At 43.0% G+C, this 19,072-nt stretch overlaps 1 protein-coding gene and 1 long non-coding RNA gene across 2 annotated transcripts in view; both read left to right on the top strand.

Moving 5' to 3' along the window:
• Positions 1-2,025, top strand: part of LOC117884253 — an 86,106-nt gene extending 84,081 nt beyond the window's left edge. The window contains exon 4 of the long non-coding RNA XR_004647532.1: positions 567-2,025. This is a non-coding gene — a long non-coding RNA (uncharacterized LOC117884253). The remainder of the gene's footprint in view (positions 1-566) is intronic.
• Positions 2,026-2,491: 466 nt separating this feature from the next.
• On the top strand, positions 2,492-16,053 carry LOC117884239 (cyclin-dependent kinase inhibitor 1-like). The gene is made up of 4 exons (XM_034784476.1): positions 2,492-2,990; positions 9,464-9,906; positions 13,164-13,398; positions 15,974-16,053. Coding segments are annotated over exons 1-3 (546 nt in total). The 5' UTR covers positions 2,492-2,988; the 3' UTR covers positions 13,265-13,398; positions 15,974-16,053.
• Positions 16,054-19,072: the final 3,019 nt, after the last annotated feature.

The raw sequence follows: 19,072 nt of genomic DNA, 5'->3' as shown, positions 1-19,072 counted from the left end.
CATGCAATTATGTGGGAAACTAAATTGCTAATTTGAGCTTCCATAAAAATCCAATAAGTTAGAACAGGCATTCCAAGTTTCCGAACAGTTCAAATTCTTGCAAAGCAAACAAAGATCTTATATAAAGGACATTGTTATTTCAATGGATAATTACTGTACCTAGATGGCAATACAAACAAACTCTGCTAATTAAATATATGACTTTATAGTTTGTGATTTGTCAAGAGGCCAATCTCAGGTCAAATTTAGTCCAACTTTTAGGTTTTTCTTTTCAAAAACATATACAAGGAAAAAAAATTCCACAAACTTTCTCAAAACCTAAAATCATATTTCCATGATTTTCTCAATTGCAATTACAACATAAAGCATCCACTCCTTTGCAGTGTTTGCACCTCAGACATTGCAACATTGTGGTGGTACATGAGAACCTGAAAGTGAAATTGGGTAAAAACTGAGAGCCAGATCATACACCCAAGATCTGTGTGTGGTTGAGTTCCAGATCTAGTCTGAACCCTCCTTTGCAGTCAACCACCTTCCTCCATGTCATCATCTCTATCCCTTCCTAGGACTTCATAGGATGCTCCACAGAGCTAGGATCCAGGCAGAAATAAGAATCAGAGCCTGAGGTGGGCAGGAGACACACGTCATACCACCTGCAACCCTTTGAAGATTCCCAGAAAAATGCTCCAGCCTGGCTTCTATGAAGATGGTGGGACAATCCAGCAGCCTGTTGTACAATAAAGAACAATGTGGGAGAATATCACTGACTTTTCCTCTGCCTCCATTCCTTCCCGTGGGTTTTACTGCAAGAGGGGACAATCCAACCCTGAGTCACTCCAGGTTTACTTTTCAATGCAAAATATTGTATCAGGCTTTCCCCAGAAGAGTTTAAAGATGGGTTTGAAATGGGACATTTAAACTATTGTTTTGATATGCATTCCGGTGTGTGAATCCTTAGGGGGTAGAAAATAAAAGTATGGCAGAAACTTTTAGAGCTTTGGCAAGAACAAGGCTAATTATGATTACACCAAATCTACGGCAGCGAGTTTACTGGAGTGGCCTTTGTGTCCCATATCATTTCATTATCTCTCTCTCCATTCAAAACCTCTTTTATCCACTACTGAGGAGGATACTTGCATGGGACCACCTATGTCCCTTTAACCTGCCTTGCCTGACAATAAACAAAAGGAAGCTTCTGGTGCTCTGAGATTCTTCCCCCTTTCCCAGCTCTTGAACACCAAGCTAAAGATTCATGAGAAGTAGAAAACAAAAAGTAGCAGATTTTTGTCTGACGAGTGAGTGCCAAGAACTCCAGAGCTGTAATTCTTCGGTGAACACCAAGTTCCTTGTTGATGTGAGGCAAGCCACTTAACACTTTGACCCCGATAAATAGCCTGATCTGTAAAATGAGGATAATATTTACCTACCTACCTACTTCTCAGGGACATTGGGAGGTTAATATTTGTAAAGCACTTTGAAGAGAAATAGTTCTATCTAAGTGCTGTTATTAAAACACAGGGTACTATATTGCTGATTATGATTATATATAAATATATAGCTACATTTCATTGTGATTATCAAAGATCTATTCATTATTTTAATTATCAGTTTTCCCAAACTCAGATTTTTCTCCCTTTCTTTAAAATAAATGCAGGTTTTCCAATCTCTCCTTGATAAGTGCCATCAACAAACATAGACACCAAAACATAGGCACCAAAAGTGCCATCAATAAACACAGATGCCAAAATGGACATTTAGAGGGCAAAATAGGTCTTTGGGGTATGGATGTTATTTTCATATTTGTCGGTAAAGCACCTTGCACACTTTGGACAATCCAATGGTGTTGTTACTATTAAATAGAGCTATATGTATTTAAATGAATTGGGGTAGAAAGATTTTTTTAAAGTGGGGAAACATGAAAATATGGTAAAATCTCAGTGGAAAAAACCTGGGATTATCCCTTTGAAAATGATAATGACAACTTTAAAAAAATCACATTTTTATCTGAAATTCTTTACCTCCTGTTGTGACAAATAATTCCTAAGATTATTATACCTGAAAATCTAGAGAGAAAAAAGAATGTATCTTTTTTCAGCGTTTCTTTGTGAATTTGAAAGCTCTTTGAATACAGTCACTTTCCCTTGCTCCTCTGCAGACTCTGTTGTTTGTATGAATCTTTCATAAGCAATCAGGGAGGAAAAAACATTTAAAAAAACTAGGAAAATGTGATTGTGATACCCCGCCTCCCCCCTTCTTCCACCTAAGCAAAGAAGATGAGCGGCAGGATTGGTGGCTGAAACAATTTATTTAATTGTAATTGACTCGATTTCAACTTGATGGTGTTCCCTTTCCCAAAAGGTAGTTGGCATCAAAAACATCCCAGCGAAAAACTGTCCCATCCTGAGTCACTCTCTGGGATTAATTTTTTCTCCACCTCCTGGGTTGATGTTCCGCCTCCTCCTCCTCTTTTCCCTCCACAGCAGTGTGCTCACTGACTGCAAGTGTTTGGCTTAGGTTTGGCCTATTTGGCAACTACCAGCTCTTGGTGGGGAAGCAGTCACGTTGCAGAGACACGTGCCAGTGCAGCGAGCGACTGGAAAGCAGCCCGGAATGTGAAAGTTAATCAGCCGAAGAGCAACAGCTTTACAAACTGCACATGAGGCAGTGAGGGCGGGGGGCGGTGGAGGGGGGAAAACACTATGAAGAAGAGAGCAGCAGTACACGACGGAATCTGTCCATTCTGCAGCCATCAGCACACAGCAGCAGGATAAATCCTCTCTCAGTCATTCCCTGCTGCTGGGCAGCCTTTGATAGGTGGTGAGGGAGGGAAACCAAACATCTGGATGTAAGCAAGACTCTTCTGTGAAGTTTGGAAGTGACAAGTGCCATCATTCTCCACATCGGGGCAGCTGCGCCCCAGATCCGTGCAGGAAAAGCAAGCAATCCCTTGTGAGAGAGGCAAAAGTGACAAGCAGCGAGAGCCCCTAAATGTAAGTGATCTTCACTTCGAAATTGACTAACGCAAAAGGTTTATAGAAGCGAATAACCAGAGAACTGCTGTTACCGTGCTTATAGCCCCAGGGTTCACTTGTTGAGTAGATTAATAATTTCTGCTGCTAATAATAATAATTCCCCATACAGCAGTGACTGCATCCTCTGATTATTTCAGTCTCAGTCTGAGTCCAAATTCCAATTCCCAGGACTGGGGAAAGGACCCTGCTTAACTAAACTTGGGAGACGCACATACAGACCCTAGTTTTACTTGTTTAACGACACTTGGAGCATCTGGTTTCTGTACATGATTGATCTGGTTTTCTCTCCCCTCCATCTTACGCTGTTTAAAGCCTTTCCGGTGTGCGTGTGTGCGCCGGTGGCTGTGACTCTGAAGGGATGGGCGGTCTGTTACACTGTCTGGGACTGGAGATGTCGCTGGAGTGAAGTCTAAGGCAACCATAGGGCCTGGATGGAGGAGGAGGCGGAGGGAAATGGGCGCTCAGATCTGGCCTCACGTGGAAAATTTGAATCTTCCCAGGGGAAAATCCGACCCTCTTTTCAGTTTTTGTTCCTTAAGAAACACAAACACACCTGAATCAAAAACCAAAACTAACCCCTCGTCACTCAGCAGGCAGTCCTCTCCCGGGTCTGACCCTTCCACCCCGCTGTGTGAGCAGGAGAGTGGGATGAGTAAGTATGTAACAACAGCGCTGCCCAGGACGAGATTGGATGGATTGCTTTGCAACTATACGTAATAGGGGCCACATGCTGATCGCTCGTGTGAGGTGTCACTCCAGAGGATCGCCACGGACTAGAGTGGAATTCCCTCATGGAATGACCCTGGAGTAACTGAGATCAGGATCTGTCCCACTAATTAATTGATTATTATTCCCTCCTGCCATCACCCATGCTGACAGGTCCCGTCCCTCCCTCCCCGCTCCCTCCTTTGCTACTAGGAGTGTCTTTCCCGTGTAATTAATTATTCGTTACCTCTTAATGTGTCCAGTCTGATTTATGTTTGCGGGGGGTAACTGAAGTCTAACGGAAAGAATCAAAGTACATTTGCGATTTGTTTACAAATCGGGCGCGCCCGGTGATGTTCTAGGCTTGATGTCCTGGGAATATCCCCCCCACTGCAGCCTCCCGGGCAAAAGTGGCGCGTTTCGACACGGATCCCAGAGTGTTTGAACATTCCGCGTCAGGGCTGCCTGTCACTCCGGTGTTCGGGACGGTCCCAGCGAGCACGTAGCAAAGCAAAAACGGTTGGTTTGCTTTTTAGTGGGGGAGAAGCAACCTCGGGGTTTATTGTTCCGATTATTGTATAATTTAATACATTTTTATTTGTATTGGGGGGGGGGGGGCTGGTTGTTGTTTTTTTGGTTTTGCTGCTTTGTTGTTGTTTTTCTTTTACAATTACTTCGCAAAATGTAGAATTGTAGCCCCGACAGTAATCGTAGCAATGGTAGCGAGAGTAACTAGTTACAATCGCATTGCATCTTCCCCGGTAGCATTTGGTGGGGAACTGGTTTTATTTTTGACTCCGAATCGCAGTTGTTTAACTTTTCGCAAGTGTATCGAAGGCGCTGGCGAAATACCGGTACACCCAGCGCGCTCCTATTCTCCAGTGCTAACTCGTGAGGGGGCGAAGGGGGGGGGGAGTCTTTGCAAAGTTGCTGACCAGACTCCTTATCATTTATATTTGTCCTTATCATTTGTCTTCTCCTTAATCGCCCCATGTAAAGTCTGTAGCTGGGAGAGAAAGATATGGCTTGTTAGCTTAACAAAGGCAGGAAAGTTAATTGCCTTTTTGACTTCCCAGAGCAAATACAGAATATGTGTGTGTGCAATCAGGTGCGTATTTGTACTTGTCTGTGTGCAAGGAGCCAAAAGTCCAACAGGATATTACATTTGGTTCCCTCCAGCTATGGATTTTCCCCTGCTTGGGCAGGTGAGCTGGAAGAGGGTGCTACAAAAATCCGGATCCATCCCTATGATTCTCTTCCTTCTAAGGGGGCTGACTAGTTGCAAGGATATAGGTTACATTTCCCCTAAATTCTGCCGAAGATTTCACATAGATTTCCCATTCCCCTACATTCTGCAGCCATGCAGGGTCGTATCAAATGCTCCTCCCTGCGAAAGTGCAGGAAAGGAACGGGGACGGTGTCTCATTCCTTTGACACAGAAGTAAAGGGTCCCTGGGGGCCGCAGCTCCAGGGGTGCTGGGGAAACCTGATGCCCCTGTTGATGGGAACCGTGTGAACAGCAGAGCGATTGCAACTGGAATACGTGTTTCGTTCGTTCCCCAGCACTGGCGGCTGCGGGAGATCCGTTCAGCTGTTCTTGGAGAAGTCAAGCCGTTCCCTTACCTAGTGTCTGAGGATATGGAAAATAACTCACACCCAGCCCCCACCCTGCTGTCCTGAATCTGTGCAAGGGGTGAGCCATGCAAGGACGGACTGTGGTGCACATGCCTTTGCGAAGGAGGCAGATAAGGGGCAGGCATTAGGCAAAAACTAGGGAGAAAGGAGAAGAGGTCAGAGTACTTTGAAATTAGTGAAGGTGGTTATGCCTTTGTATTCCTCTGGAAAAGGTAAAAAGAGGCAGCCACCCACTGTAATAATAATAATTTACTTAGCTCTTATAGAGCACTTTTCATCATCAGTTCTCAAAGCCCTTTTCAAAGGAGGTTAGTATATTTATCCCATTTTACAGATGGAGAAACTGAGACACAGAGCAAAGTCAGGAATAGAACCCAAGACTCTTGAGGTCCAATTCAGTGTTCTGTGCAGTAGACCACACTACCTAATAGGTATATTGTGTATCTGAAAAAATCAGACTTTCCAACTAGACTTTTAAATAAAACACACACACATCATTATTATACCGAGGGAACAGTTCTCCGTAAGGATGAGAATTTAATATTCCATCCAAACTTTTTTTCCCCCAAAAAATTATTTCAGTGTTTTGATCATTGATAAGAGCTGGTTGAACTATTTTGAAATTCAAATTTTTGACAAAATGTTCCATCAAAATTTTGAGGCAAAAAGAAAAATGTTTATAGAAATATGAATTAAATGTTGACCCATTCTAGTTGACATATAACCAGAGGGAAATTAGAAATGGCCACCACTAATGCAGAGCCCTGTTCTTCAACACTTACTTATTCAGGCTGACGTCAATGGAGCTACTTGTGTGAGTAAAGACACTGCATGAATGAGGGTTGATGCATAGATTTTTAAGGCCAGAAGGGACCACTGTGATCATCTAGTCCCACATTCAGTATAACGCGGGCAATTGGACTTCCCTGAATTAATTCCTGTCTGAACTTGAACATAACTTTTAGACAAACATCCACACTTGATTGAAAAATTTCCAGTGATGAGAGGACAGGCCCACTGGTTGTAAGTACAACTCACAAAAATCAGTGGTCACGAGAGACTGAACTGTACTGACCACAAAGATCAAGGTGCTAAATATGTTGTATGTAGAAAGTATTTCAGATTATTTTGTTTTTGCAGGTTTGTAACACACAGGGTTTTACATGCAGAATTAACATGTGGAACTCATTGCCACAACGTACCTCTGGTATCCAAGGCTTAGCAGGTTTCTAGAGAAATGTTAGGGGTGAAATCCTAGTTCTATTCAAATCAATGATAAAGTTCCCATTGATGTCAGTAGGGCTAGGATTCCACTCTAGATATTTATATGAACAATGAAAACATCCGAAGAAGTGAGGTTTTTACTCACGAAAGCTTATGCCCAAATAAATCTGTTAGTCTTTAAGGTGCCACCAGACTCCTTGTTGTTTTTGTAGATACAGACTAACACGGCTACCCCCTGATAAATGAAAACATCTACAGCAATCAAATATGCCACAAGTTTGGCAATGGTATGACCCCTCATGATTCAAAGTATGAATGAAGGCAGTAGGAAGAAACTTTCCCTAGGGAAAGGTTATTCTAGAATTACCCACTTCTTCCGAAGCAGCTGGTGTTGGCTGCTCTGGGTAAGTCTACACAGCCCGCAGCAGCAAGTCTCAAAGCCTGGGTCTGCAGGCGCAGGCTCCCAAGGCTCATGCTATGGCACTCCCAGGGTATGTCTACACTGTGGCCGCTCCAATTACAATCTTGTCCGAGATCCTAAGTACGCATTCAGGCAGCTAGACCCTCTTGTCGCCCATACCACCATGGCTACACTGTTATTTTTACCATGCTAGCTCCATCAAAGCTAGCACACGTACATCTACCCAACCTGAAATTACCCCTCAGAGATAGGATATTGGGCTGACTAGATCGCTACTCCCATGTGGTATAGCTACTCCTGTGTTCCTCTAATCATAGACATGGGCGAGGCAGATTCTTCTCTAATTAATGTTATTTAAGAGATTCAAAAATGCTATTACCAAAGGTCAAAAAATGTTTTTGAGAAATGCCATATTTTGTCTTTGCAAAGTATAGCACAAAGCCAACTTACAGTTCAGATGAGAAAAGTTTCTAATGCAAAAGATTATTTCCTGCAGTGCACTCATTACCTGTCCTTTCCTAATGTTGATGGATCACCTTTGAGTAAACTTAGTTTAAACGGCTGGAAGTTTGGCACCAGACGGAAAAGGGACAGAGCAGCAGTGTGATGGTTATTAGCTATAATGAAAAGCAGCACTGCTAGGTAAAGTGGAATTGCCTTTTGAGATTTCGGACACCACCCAGAGGTTTATTTATGTTGCTGTATTTGCAGCTGCTTCTCCTTTACGGGCACTGAGGGCTCAGTGATAGCTCACAAAAGAAAAAATAAATGAAAACCATTTTTTAGAGACAATATTTTGTTTATATACTAGATATTTTCACACACAGAGGCACCATGGGCTAGTAGTGGACTGAGAAGGTGGGAGTCTGGAACTATTTTGTCCTCTGGCTCTGCACTGATTGTGTGCCCAGCTTTGGACAAATCACTTACCCTTTCTCAGTGTCCTACTCTGTATATCCTCCAGATTTCAGAGCGGCAGCAGCTAGATCCACTCCGTGGCTAGCCGCTAATGGATCCCTAAGGCCGCATTAGCCTCTGTGCTGCCTCTGCCTCCATCTCCATGGGAGAACAGTGATCCATGTAGAGAAAGCAATTGGATATCTTTCTAAAAGGTATGCTCTAGGCTCAACCAGAAGTTATGGATTTGATACAGGAATTACTGGGTGAGGTTCTATGGCCTGTGTAATGCAAGAGGCCATCAGAGTAGATGACCATAATGCTCCCTTCTGGCCTTAAAATCTATGAACCCCCACGAACATCTCCCCTCAGTTTTGCTCTGTCCCCAACCTCCCAACACACCACATAGGCAGCCCTTGAACCGAATTCCTGAGCAGCTTCCACAAATCATATCCCTCCTCTCCCGCACAGTAGGGAGTGCTGTGTGGCGAGCCCTCTGCACTCACCAACACTGAGATAGGATTTGCCCTTAGAGAGACAAAGACGGTGTTTTGCTTTTATTTTTATCTAAAGATAGAAAACAGCCTTCCCCTCTCCCCACTTTATTCTAGAAGAGAGAACAAAAAATTGCAGGAAAAGGGTTATATTTTTGAGTTTCTTTCAGCTAATAGTTTGGCTAATGCAGAGAGTGAATCAGAACAGTAGCCCCGTTAAAATAAAATAACTGGCTTTGTCACTTCTCCCCATCCTAAGATTTCTTTTTTTTTTATCCCCTCTACTTATAATGGGATGTTTTTATCCCCTCCTCTCCAGTGTGCATTCTGTTCTCCCTCTGTATTGTTGTCCACTCTGTTGTTGTTGTTGTTATGTATTATTATTACTATTACCTAGCAGCCCCAGTCATGGGCCAGAACCCCATTGTGTTAGGTGTACAAACACAGAACAAAAAGACAGTCCCTGACCCCAAAAGCTTGGGGTCAACTTTCCATTGTTCCTCAGGAACGTTGTGTTTACTGCTAGTAAAGCTGTGCTTTTACCTCAGAGTAAGTAACACACTTGAACTATACTGAGGTAGAAGCACAGTGAAGACAAGACATTTTAGTTTTACCATGAAGTAAACTGGTGAGGTCAACCCCAGGAAGTTTAAAACTAAAGCGCCTGGTTTTCACTGTCTTTACCTCAGGATAGCTCACAGTTGTTAGTTACCCTGAAGTAAAAAATGCAGCTTTTTAGCAGGGAAGACAAAGCCTCAGTCTCCATGATGAACAAGCCAACCCACTCACTAGCTCTACATGAAGCCCCCCACAAAAAAGAGAGGGAGAAGCCCTCCTCCCCCTCGACAGCAAATACAACATCGGCTGAGGCTCCAGTCAACATAGTCCACTGAAGTCAATGAGAGTTTTCCATGAAGATTGGAGATTGGCAGAAGTTTTCCCAAACAGTTTCCCAACTTTTCCTGGAAGAGGATCAGAAATACCCTAACACTTGCTACATCCCCCGTAGAGCATGTGATGCCTGATGTGTCTGATGATCTTTCTATCTCTGGCAGGGAATCGTTGCTCTGTACGCTCGTTGGTGAGCGGCAGATTGGAGAGCAAATGGAGTGGAGGCCAGTGAAGGCAAACCGTGTACGAAGGAACCTCTTTGGCCCCGTGGATCATGAGCAGCTGCAGCAGGACTTCCAGCATATGCTGCGCAGCAGCATGGAGGGAGCCCAGCAGAAGTGGAACTTTGACTTCTTACAAGACATACCAGCAGAGGGGCTCCTGCAGTGGGAAGAACTACAGAGCCATGATGTCCCGGCCTTTTACCACAGTTGTGTGGTGGGTGAGGCTCGCAAGCCTTTGAAGCCCTTGAACCAGGGTATAGTCAAGGAGGTCAAGGCTCACCACTTTGCCACAGTGACACTGACTGAGCACCCCAAAGTTGCCAAGAAAATGTCGGGCAAGAAGAGCCAAGCAGGGAAGAAACGAAGACAGACATCCTTGACAGGTGTGTGAGATTTGTACTCTATGCTGCTCAGTGGGTCAGAACTAGCCCTGAGAGCTTCACAGGAATTTAATCCTGATAGGCCTGTAACTAGCCTCGTCTTAGACAAAAAACACTTCAAATAAATCAGATGACATTCCTGATGCACACAGGTTAAGGGAGCTTATCACGTGCAGTTTACATATGAGACAATTAGGCTGATTTTCAAAAGGGCTGTGCACCTGCAGTTTCCATAGGCATCCATGGGATTTGTGAATGCTCAGAAGTCTGAAAACCAAGCCAAATAAGGGTATGGTTGCTTTGTCAAACTTAGGCCTGGTCTACATTATAAAATTAGATTGACCTAGCTACAGTGCTCAGGGCTGTGTAAACTTTTGCATCCTGAACACCATAGTTAGGTGGAGCTAAGCTCCGGAGTAGACATGGTCAGATCAATTGTTCCATCAACCGAGCTACCATTTCTCAGAAAGGTGGATTAACTACACTGATGGAAAACCCCTCTTCTATCTGTGAAGGAAGCACCTACACTATGGTGCTAGAATGGCACAGCAGATGTGGCCTTAGGCCTTGGCTACACTTACCCGCTAGTTCGACAGCTGGAAATCGAACTTCTGGGTTCGACTTATCGCGTCTAGTCTGGACGCGATAAGTCGAACCCGGAAGTGCTCGCCGTCGACTGCGGTACTCCAGCTCGCCGAGAGGAGTACCGCGGAGTCGACGGGGGAGCCTGCCTGCCGCGTGTGGACCAAGGTAAGTTCGAACTAATTCGAACTAAGGTACTTCGAACTTCAGCTACGTTATTCACGTAGCTGAAGTTGCGTACCTTAGTTCGAATTAGGGGGGTAGTGTAGACCTGGCCTTAGTGTAAGTGTGAGAGACTAGGCAACTAAAGGGAAGGGGGCGATGAAGAATAGTTAAGATGACTTGTCCAAGGGTAGCCTGGATCTCAAATTGGATTGTCCAGCAAGACAGTATGACTTTTTCCAATTCTTTTCATAGATCTGTGTAGTTAGCCATATGTGCTCTTCCCAAAGTGCTGTCTGAGACACAGTGGGCCAAGCAGAGCCAGGGGAGGAGGAACAGGAACCAGAGAAGGTTGCCAGTTTTCATGCTAACTTCAGTTTGGATTGGATACTGAGTGAATGCATCCAGGAATTGTAAGAGCAGACCAGTCTTAAACTTGGCAGGAAGGGAGAAAGGGCCAGCTTTTGAAGTGCTAAGCACATAACTAGAGACAGCTTTTCAAAGGAGCTCAGATCACATTTAGGATATGTTTCTACACTGGGTTCGAGCTAGACTGCTAAATAGCAATGTGGACATTTTTGCATGGGCAGTGGCTTGGGTTGCCCACCCAAGTCCAAGACCACTCAGCTCTGTGTCTGAGCTTGGGCAACTAACCCAAGCCACCAGCCGTGCCACAGCGTCAACACTACTATTTTCAGCACGTTAGCTTGATCAGATCTAGTGCAAATCTCTCTGCCTGCGCTGAGAATCGCACCTCCCAGCCGCAGCGTAGACATACCCTTTGGCACCGACACCAGGGCAAAATTTTCAAAAGTACTCAGCACCCAGCCACGTCTAGGATGACACTTATCGCCAGGCTATAAAACAAGTGCTCAGCACCCAGCATGCTACGCAGCATGCTGAAAATCTCACCACTTATTTTTATAGATAAATGGCAGCTGAGATCTTTTAAAAATCTGCCCTAATTGTGAGTGAGCACGTTTGAATATCTTATCCTGATTATATTTCATTTATTCACACAGGGATTTTGGTAGTCCTGGACTCCTGAACAACAGGATTCTTTCTAGCCTATATGGAGAGGGGAAGTGGGAGCCTAATGAGAAGTACCAGCCTGAAATTGTCAAAAAGGATAATTAAACTAAGACATTAGGAAACTTCTTTTGAATAGTGATGCAGATCAGACAGTAGACTAATTTGCCAGGAGAGGCTATGGCATAAGCTGGGTGCAAGCAAACAATATGTGTTTTAATACAGCCAAATGTAAATGTATATGTCTAGGAACAAAGAATACAGGCCATATTTACAGGGTGGGGAACTGTATCTTGGGAAACAGCGACTCTGAAAAAGATTTAGGGGGTCATGGTAAATATTTAGCTGAACATGACACCAGGGCTAATGTGATGCTTGGATCCATAAACAGGGGAATCTCGAGTAGCAATAGAAAGGTTGTTTTACCTCTCTATTTAGCACTGGTGTGACCAATGCTGGAATACTGCATCCAGTTGTATCCACAATTCAAAAAGGATGTTGATAAATTGAAGAGGGTTCAAAGAACAGCCACAAGGTTGATAAAAGTATTAGAAAACATGCCTTGTTGTGATAGACTTGAGGAACAAAACCTATTTAGCTTAACAAAGAGAAGGTTAAGGGGTGATTTGATTACAGTCTATAAGTACCTACTTGGGGAACAAATTCTGATAATGGGATCTTCAATCTAGCACAGACAAATCTAACATGATCCAATGGCTGGATTTTGAAGCTAGACAAATTCGGATTGGAAATAAGATGTAAATTTTTTGACAGTGAGATTAATTAACCATTGGAACTACTTACCAAGGGCCATGGTGGATTCTCCAACATTTGCAATTTTTAAATCAAGATTGGAATTTTTCTCTAAAAATATATGCTCTATGAATTATTTTGGGGAAGTTCAATAGTCAGACTAGATGATTACAGTGGTCCCTTCTGGCCTTGGAATCTATGAGTCACCATCATTAGAGAGGTTCAAGAATGGACTACAGCTTAGTGATGAGAGGACAATCCTACACTAGAGCACAGGACAGAGATGCTTAATGAATGCACTTTTCATCTCCAAAGCACTTTGCAGGCATTAACTAATTAGCAGTATAATATAACTGTAGGAGTACAGGAGCGTTATTCAGGCTTCAGTGTTGTGACAGTTGGAGGGTATCACCATTCAGTTGTAAATCTCTGTCTAGCAGTGTAAGAGCAAATTATGCAAATATTTCCAAGGGATATTTTCTTCCATTCTGTTTGCCGGGTAAACAAACATTTCAACAGGGGATGTGGAAACCAAAACACTAAGTTGCACAGCTTAACACTTTCCCATATTTGTTTTTACAAGAGAAAACTTGTTGGTAGAAATTGGTCCCCCAAGAATTCTGGACGCAGTGAAACTGATCTATCAGGTCAATCATGTATATTCTGCCTATTTTGGTGGAACTTTGAGCTTGTTCAATTTCTCTCTCTCTCTCTCTCTCTCTTTCTCTCACAAGCACCCTTTTATCCTCCATATCACCACCTCAACAGTACATCAAAATCTCCCATCAACTCAGAAGATCTGTACTCTGCTCCCTCTGGAACAAGATGTGACTAATCCATGTGACAGCTGGATTAGTCATCCAGAGTGATGCCTACCCCCAGGGACCAAACCCACTCTCTGTGCCACACTCCCCAACCTCTGTCATCCCAGAGAGTGTGGACTAAACTTTAGACGGGTTCTGAACACAGGTATCTGCTATCTCATTTAGTCAAGCAGAACTCAGTAACGCTTTGCATTAAGTTCCTGCAATGGTGCATTTAATTGACACTATAAAAGACAGCAGTGGTCTGGTTAAATAAATATCAATGTCTTCAAAACCAACATGGGTTCTGTGGACACTGGAGCCACCAGAGTGGGAGGAACTGAAGCTTTCTCACTGTATCTGACTCCTTGGGCAGGGAGAATTAATTAACCGGTAAAAATGCAGTTTTGCCATATTCCCAGCTCATTTGACACATGCATACCATCAGATCCAGCCTCTGTTCTGATTCCATGAGAGTGCTTCACAGCTGCAGATTTACAATACAGCTAGGCTTTATTCTGGCCTTTTCCAGGACCTGAAGTGAGCTGTCTTTTTTGTAAGCCGGATTTCAAGATGCATCAGTGGCAGGAGCTAGAGAAGGAGCCAAGGGAAGGAAAGACATTTTCCATGCAGAACCAGCCTCCCACTTTCACACGCAGCTCTCATCCTTTTGTTTTCACAGCACTGTGGAGTTGAGTTTAGTCATGTCTACACTAAGGGTCCTGCAGCAGCACTGCAGTTATGCCACAGGAGTGCCATAGTGTAGGTGCTTTCTACAGTGATGGAAAGGGATAAGCCACCTCCCTTGAGTGGCAGTAACTAGGTTGGTGGAAGAACTTTTCTGCTGACTCAGCTGTGTCTGCACAGGGAGTGAGGTTAGGTCCATCTACTGAACTAGTGGTTTCAAGATAGTGGGTAAAATTTTCAAAAGTGACTAGTCTACACTACAAAGTTAGGTTGAGCTAGCTACATCACTCGGGGTGTGAAAATTCACCCCCCCCCTCCGAAAGATGAATTTAAGCCGACCTAAGCCCCGGTGTCATCACCACGAGGTTAATGAAGAATTCTTCCATCAACCTAGCTACCGCCTCCCGAGGAGGTGAATTTATTACAGCAATGGAAGAACCCCTTCACTACAGCAATGCAACTGTGCTGCTGTAGCATTTCTAGTATAGACATCCCCTTAGGCACTTAGAGCCCAGATCTTCAAAGGCATTAGGTCCCTAACTTCCATTGAAATCAATGTGAGTTGGGCACTTAAATTCATTTGAGGATCTGGTCCTAAGAAGCCTTAGTCCCACTGACTTCCATCAAGACTTTGGCTTCTACATGCACAAGTCCCTTTTGAAATTGGAACTTGGGCTCCTAAATTACTTAGATGCCTTTGAAAATTTTACCCTTGCTAAAATTCACCATTGATGAAAGTGAGGATAACACTTACGAATTTGTCACTTATGAATTTGACCCACCAAGTATAATCCACAATATATCTCTCCTCCCCAGTACAAACTGGAGGACAGTGTCTATATAAAGTCTCATGACTAGAAGAATTAACAGTTGTGAGGATTATACTTTGTGAGAACTCAGATATCCCACTTATTATTGTTACTCCTCTCCCCTTCCTCCCCACCAAGAACTTCTTGTGACATTTGCAGGCCTTTTCTTCCTCATAAATTAGCTGCTCAGACTCCCAACAATATGTGGTATTAATTTGGGTCATCACTATACATATTAGCCTCATCATAAATCAACCAACAGAACGTAATGAAATTGGATGCAGGATTGTCTTTGCAGAACTTGGCTGTGAAAACCTATAGAATTCCAGGGAGTATCCTCTGCCAGTAGTATTCTCTGTAGAAATGAATACAACCGTAGGCTGCTAGGACTCCATGAATATTTACTACGTACATTGCCATTTTGGTTATGCGAGAAAGTGAAGTTAAAACATCATGAGGGCCAAATCCTCAGCTGGTTTAAATTGGAATAGCTCTATTAAAGCCAATGGAGCCAGTTTACACCAGGTGAGGATGTGGCTCCCTGCCTGTAAATGTGAGTAAACTTTCAATTTAATTTCAGCTAAATTTGTCCTGTTAACTACCTGAAAAATGTCTTTGTTTCTGTATTAGAAAAAAAATCACTGCTTAGTGTTTCCACAAATTATGGAAAGCCGGTCATGGTTCTGTTGTTAGGTTGAGTTTTGCACTTGAAGCAGGAATTAAATCACTTTGCTATGGATGAAAAATACAGAATATTTTCCCCATAATTACAGCCCTTACTCTCTGAGTACAGAATGAATAATAATTCAGTGTTATTGCAAGGTTATATGCAGTCTTCCTAGAGTTCTTATTTGATGTAATAAGTAAAATGTTATTAGTAAAGTTCAGCATAATTATAATTCTTCTGATGTTATTCTAAACTGCAGATCTTTTTTAAGGTGGCAAAAGAGCACTGAAAAACAACTATTTCTGACCAGAAAACACTACTGTACTGGATCTAAAAGTCAGAGAGTAAAATGTCACATTGCTCAGCTTATATAAGAGAGTCCAACGTCCTTTGATCTATGCTGAATAAAAGCCAGCACATTTCCTTTGTTTGTTTGGTATTACACAGCTTTATATGGAACATACTAAAGGTATTAGTTTTGTTCCCTCATGGGCCTTAGAGAAGCCTACCTGACATTTCTTTAAAACATCATTCACCACTTCAGCAGTTTCTAATTCTGTTTGTTTGCTATTCTACAGATTACCACTCAGCTAAGAAGCAAGTCAAAACTAACACTCAAGCTGCTGCAAAGAATTTGGCTTTCTGAAACGAAACACAGGATTGATCTGCACTAGAGATGTTATAAAGAGCTGCCAAGTTTATTTGACATTTAGAAATTGTGTGTGCAGGCTACAAATGCTTGAGGGCATCACATGGATTGATATATTCATGAAAGTACTGATGGAGAGTCTTATAAACACAACAAAACTCACATTGGAATGAGGTTAAACTGGAAGCCCCTTTGCTAAGGGTCACTGGCCTTAAAGGTGTTGGTAAGCAAATTTGGAAATGTTACAGGAATTGGCTAATAGCAGCAACTTACCCATGTGCATTTAAAAGAATACTGCATATGAGAAAGCAGTGAACATAAGGTTAAACAGCTGTACAAATGTACTGCAAAGTTTGAACAAGTCAAAATATGATCAGGACCATATTATGTTTCCGATTTTGTATTTTTTACATCTTTAATGTACAGCTTGTTCCCTATTTCTAAGGGTGATGGCTTATCCAATCAATAAGCTTCACCAGCTAAACGCTACAGACCTGATTTTTTTTAAAAAAAAGTTCCCAACCCAGCCTGATTTTTAAGGTGCAAAATTGTGATTACACTTTTGTACCCGCAACTATTTGCGGACATAAATGGTGGTATTTATGTGGCAAATTCTCTGCTGCTGTCAATGGACACAGCTGTAGTTACTTCAGCTGAGTTTTGCCCATTTCCATGGGCAGCGAATTTGGTCCTATGTGTCTGTCTACTTGATAGTGTTCAAAAATCACAGTATTAACATGTGACTGTTGTAAATGTATGTCTGCAAATTTGCACCCATGAAAGCAGGGATCTTATGTTAAAATCATTCCCTATATCTGCTGGGACACATATAGCCTTCATTTTCACCTGTGCAACTCCATTGAGGCCAATGTGTATGTGAAAATGAGAGCAATATTTGCCCTGTTGGGCATAGTGTTTTGTAATGCAGGTTACTATGGAGACATGGGGCTAGAGTCACAAAAATCCTCAGCATCATCACGCCTAACTTTTAGGTCCCTAGAAACTCCCTAGGGTTCACAAAGCCTGAGTTCAGGGCCTAGGCTCCCTGTACAGTGAATGGAGGGCGATGGGCGCCTCAGAATCGGATTCACAAAAGCCAGCAGGCTAGGCAGCTCCTCGCCCAGGCTAGCCATTGGGAGATGCCAAAATTAGGGGGGGAGAGAGTGCTAAGCCTGATCCCTGTCAGTGAGATGGGTGTTGAAGTCTGGGCTGCAGGGAGGTACCTCATTTGGCTTGTGATTCTCAGGTGCAAACCCTCTCTTAGGGTTATCTACACTGCTTTAGCAAGATGTTGGGAGTTAAGGGGGAAGACCACCCACATAACGTTAAGCCCAGTGGTTTGGGCACTCAGAGGTGGTAGGTCCCAGTTCAAAACTCTTCCACCACCACCCCCCATTAGTGAAGGTGGGGCTAGAACTGGGGGCTCCCACATCCCAGGTATAAGCACCCTAACCACTGGGCTAAAACACTGGAAGGAGGGCCTCCTCTTTGCCCACCTCCAGCCATTTTGTGTATGCTCATGTGTAGGGGCCCAATCCGGTAGGCAAACTCTGAAGATGTTTACCAGATTGTGCCCTGGGGGAAAGTTAGGCAGAGGAACTCCTGTCTTTCCTCAGTTCATGCATCACTCTGGGGTTAAGTATCTGGACGCCTGGTGTGGGGCTGCAGTGTGCATGTTCATAGGTGCCCAGGGAATATTTACTGCTAAAAGTTAGGTGCTGAGTGAGTTTAGGCACCTCCAGGATTTGGTGGCAGCTGGGACTGGGATGGGATTTGTGAATCCTATTGTTGCCTGATTCTGGGATTTAGGCACCTAAAGTGGCAGTTAAGCTCCTAAGTCCTTTTGTGAATTGAGCCCATTGTTTTTTTATTTTTATTTTTTAAGCCCCCATCATGGTGTTTCCATTACTATTTAGGATTTTTGAACAAGGAGAGAAAAAGTTTAATAACAATCGCTCATCCATCCCTCTTGGCATTGCATGGATTATTATTTCTAGGCGTTTTTATACCACAGACACTTCCTTTCTATTTCCCTTCTCCACTCCACCCACCAATTTGGATAATTGGGTTTTATGGCTCTTGGCACCCAGTGTGTAAAATGTAAAGAGAAACCTACAAAATATACATGCTACATTATTCTTGTTCATATGGACTTGAGTAAGCTGCTGTGTTTCACAAACGAGTTTGGAAAGACCGCTGTGATTTGGGCATTTTAGAAATTACACAATGATTGAGAACTGCTTTTTGCCTAAAATCTAAATATGTACAGTAGCTTTTGTCTGGGTATATATATACATATTTGTTTATGCTGTACACATGGGATGCAGTTTATACATGTTCACACAGATATTACATGCAACACCAAGACAGGATAATTATTTTTCCATAGGAGCAGTGATGTTTAGATGTAAACAACAGTTCATTAAAGCTACCAAAATGTACCCAATTTTAATGAGAAAAGGCAGTGAATTAAGCCTGTTCCTTTATTTGCTGAGCTACGGGCTCTCAGCATGTTGCAGGCAGAGGTGCTGAAACTAGGAGTACGGGGGTGCTGCTGCACCCTGGCTTGAAGTGGATTCCATCATATACAGGGTTTACAGTTTGGTTCAGCACTCCCATTATACAAATTGTTCCAGCACCCCTGGTTGCAGGGTCTATATTTTCATCTCCAGGCAAGTGAGAGAGTCAGGAGAAATTATTTCTCTTTTTAGTCTTTGACTTGGGAACTATGGAAACAAAGGGCCCAATCCTGCTCCTACTGAAATCAATGGGAGTTTTGCGCAATGGAACCAGGATGAGATGCCACATGGAGACTATTGTGAGTTAACTCAGTGTGTGTGTGTTTGTGTGCTCAGCAATGCGGTTACAATAGAGATGGCATGCTGGGAAATAGTATGTTTTCTTACTTTTGGTGATGACTAAGACAAATCTATTTTTTTAAGTGTGTGATTTTCTCTGATTTGAAAAAAATTGCACAACCTTATGTTTTCTGTGTGTTTGTGTGTTTTTAAAATCAGACCGACGACAC

The sequence above is a fragment of the Trachemys scripta genome, chromosome 1, assembly GCF_013100865.1.
Source record: "Trachemys scripta elegans isolate TJP31775 chromosome 1, CAS_Tse_1.0, whole genome shotgun sequence".
NCBI classification, from domain to species: Eukaryota; Metazoa; Chordata; order Testudines; family Emydidae; genus Trachemys; species Trachemys scripta.
This window is presented reverse-complemented; position numbering and strand designations above follow the sequence as displayed.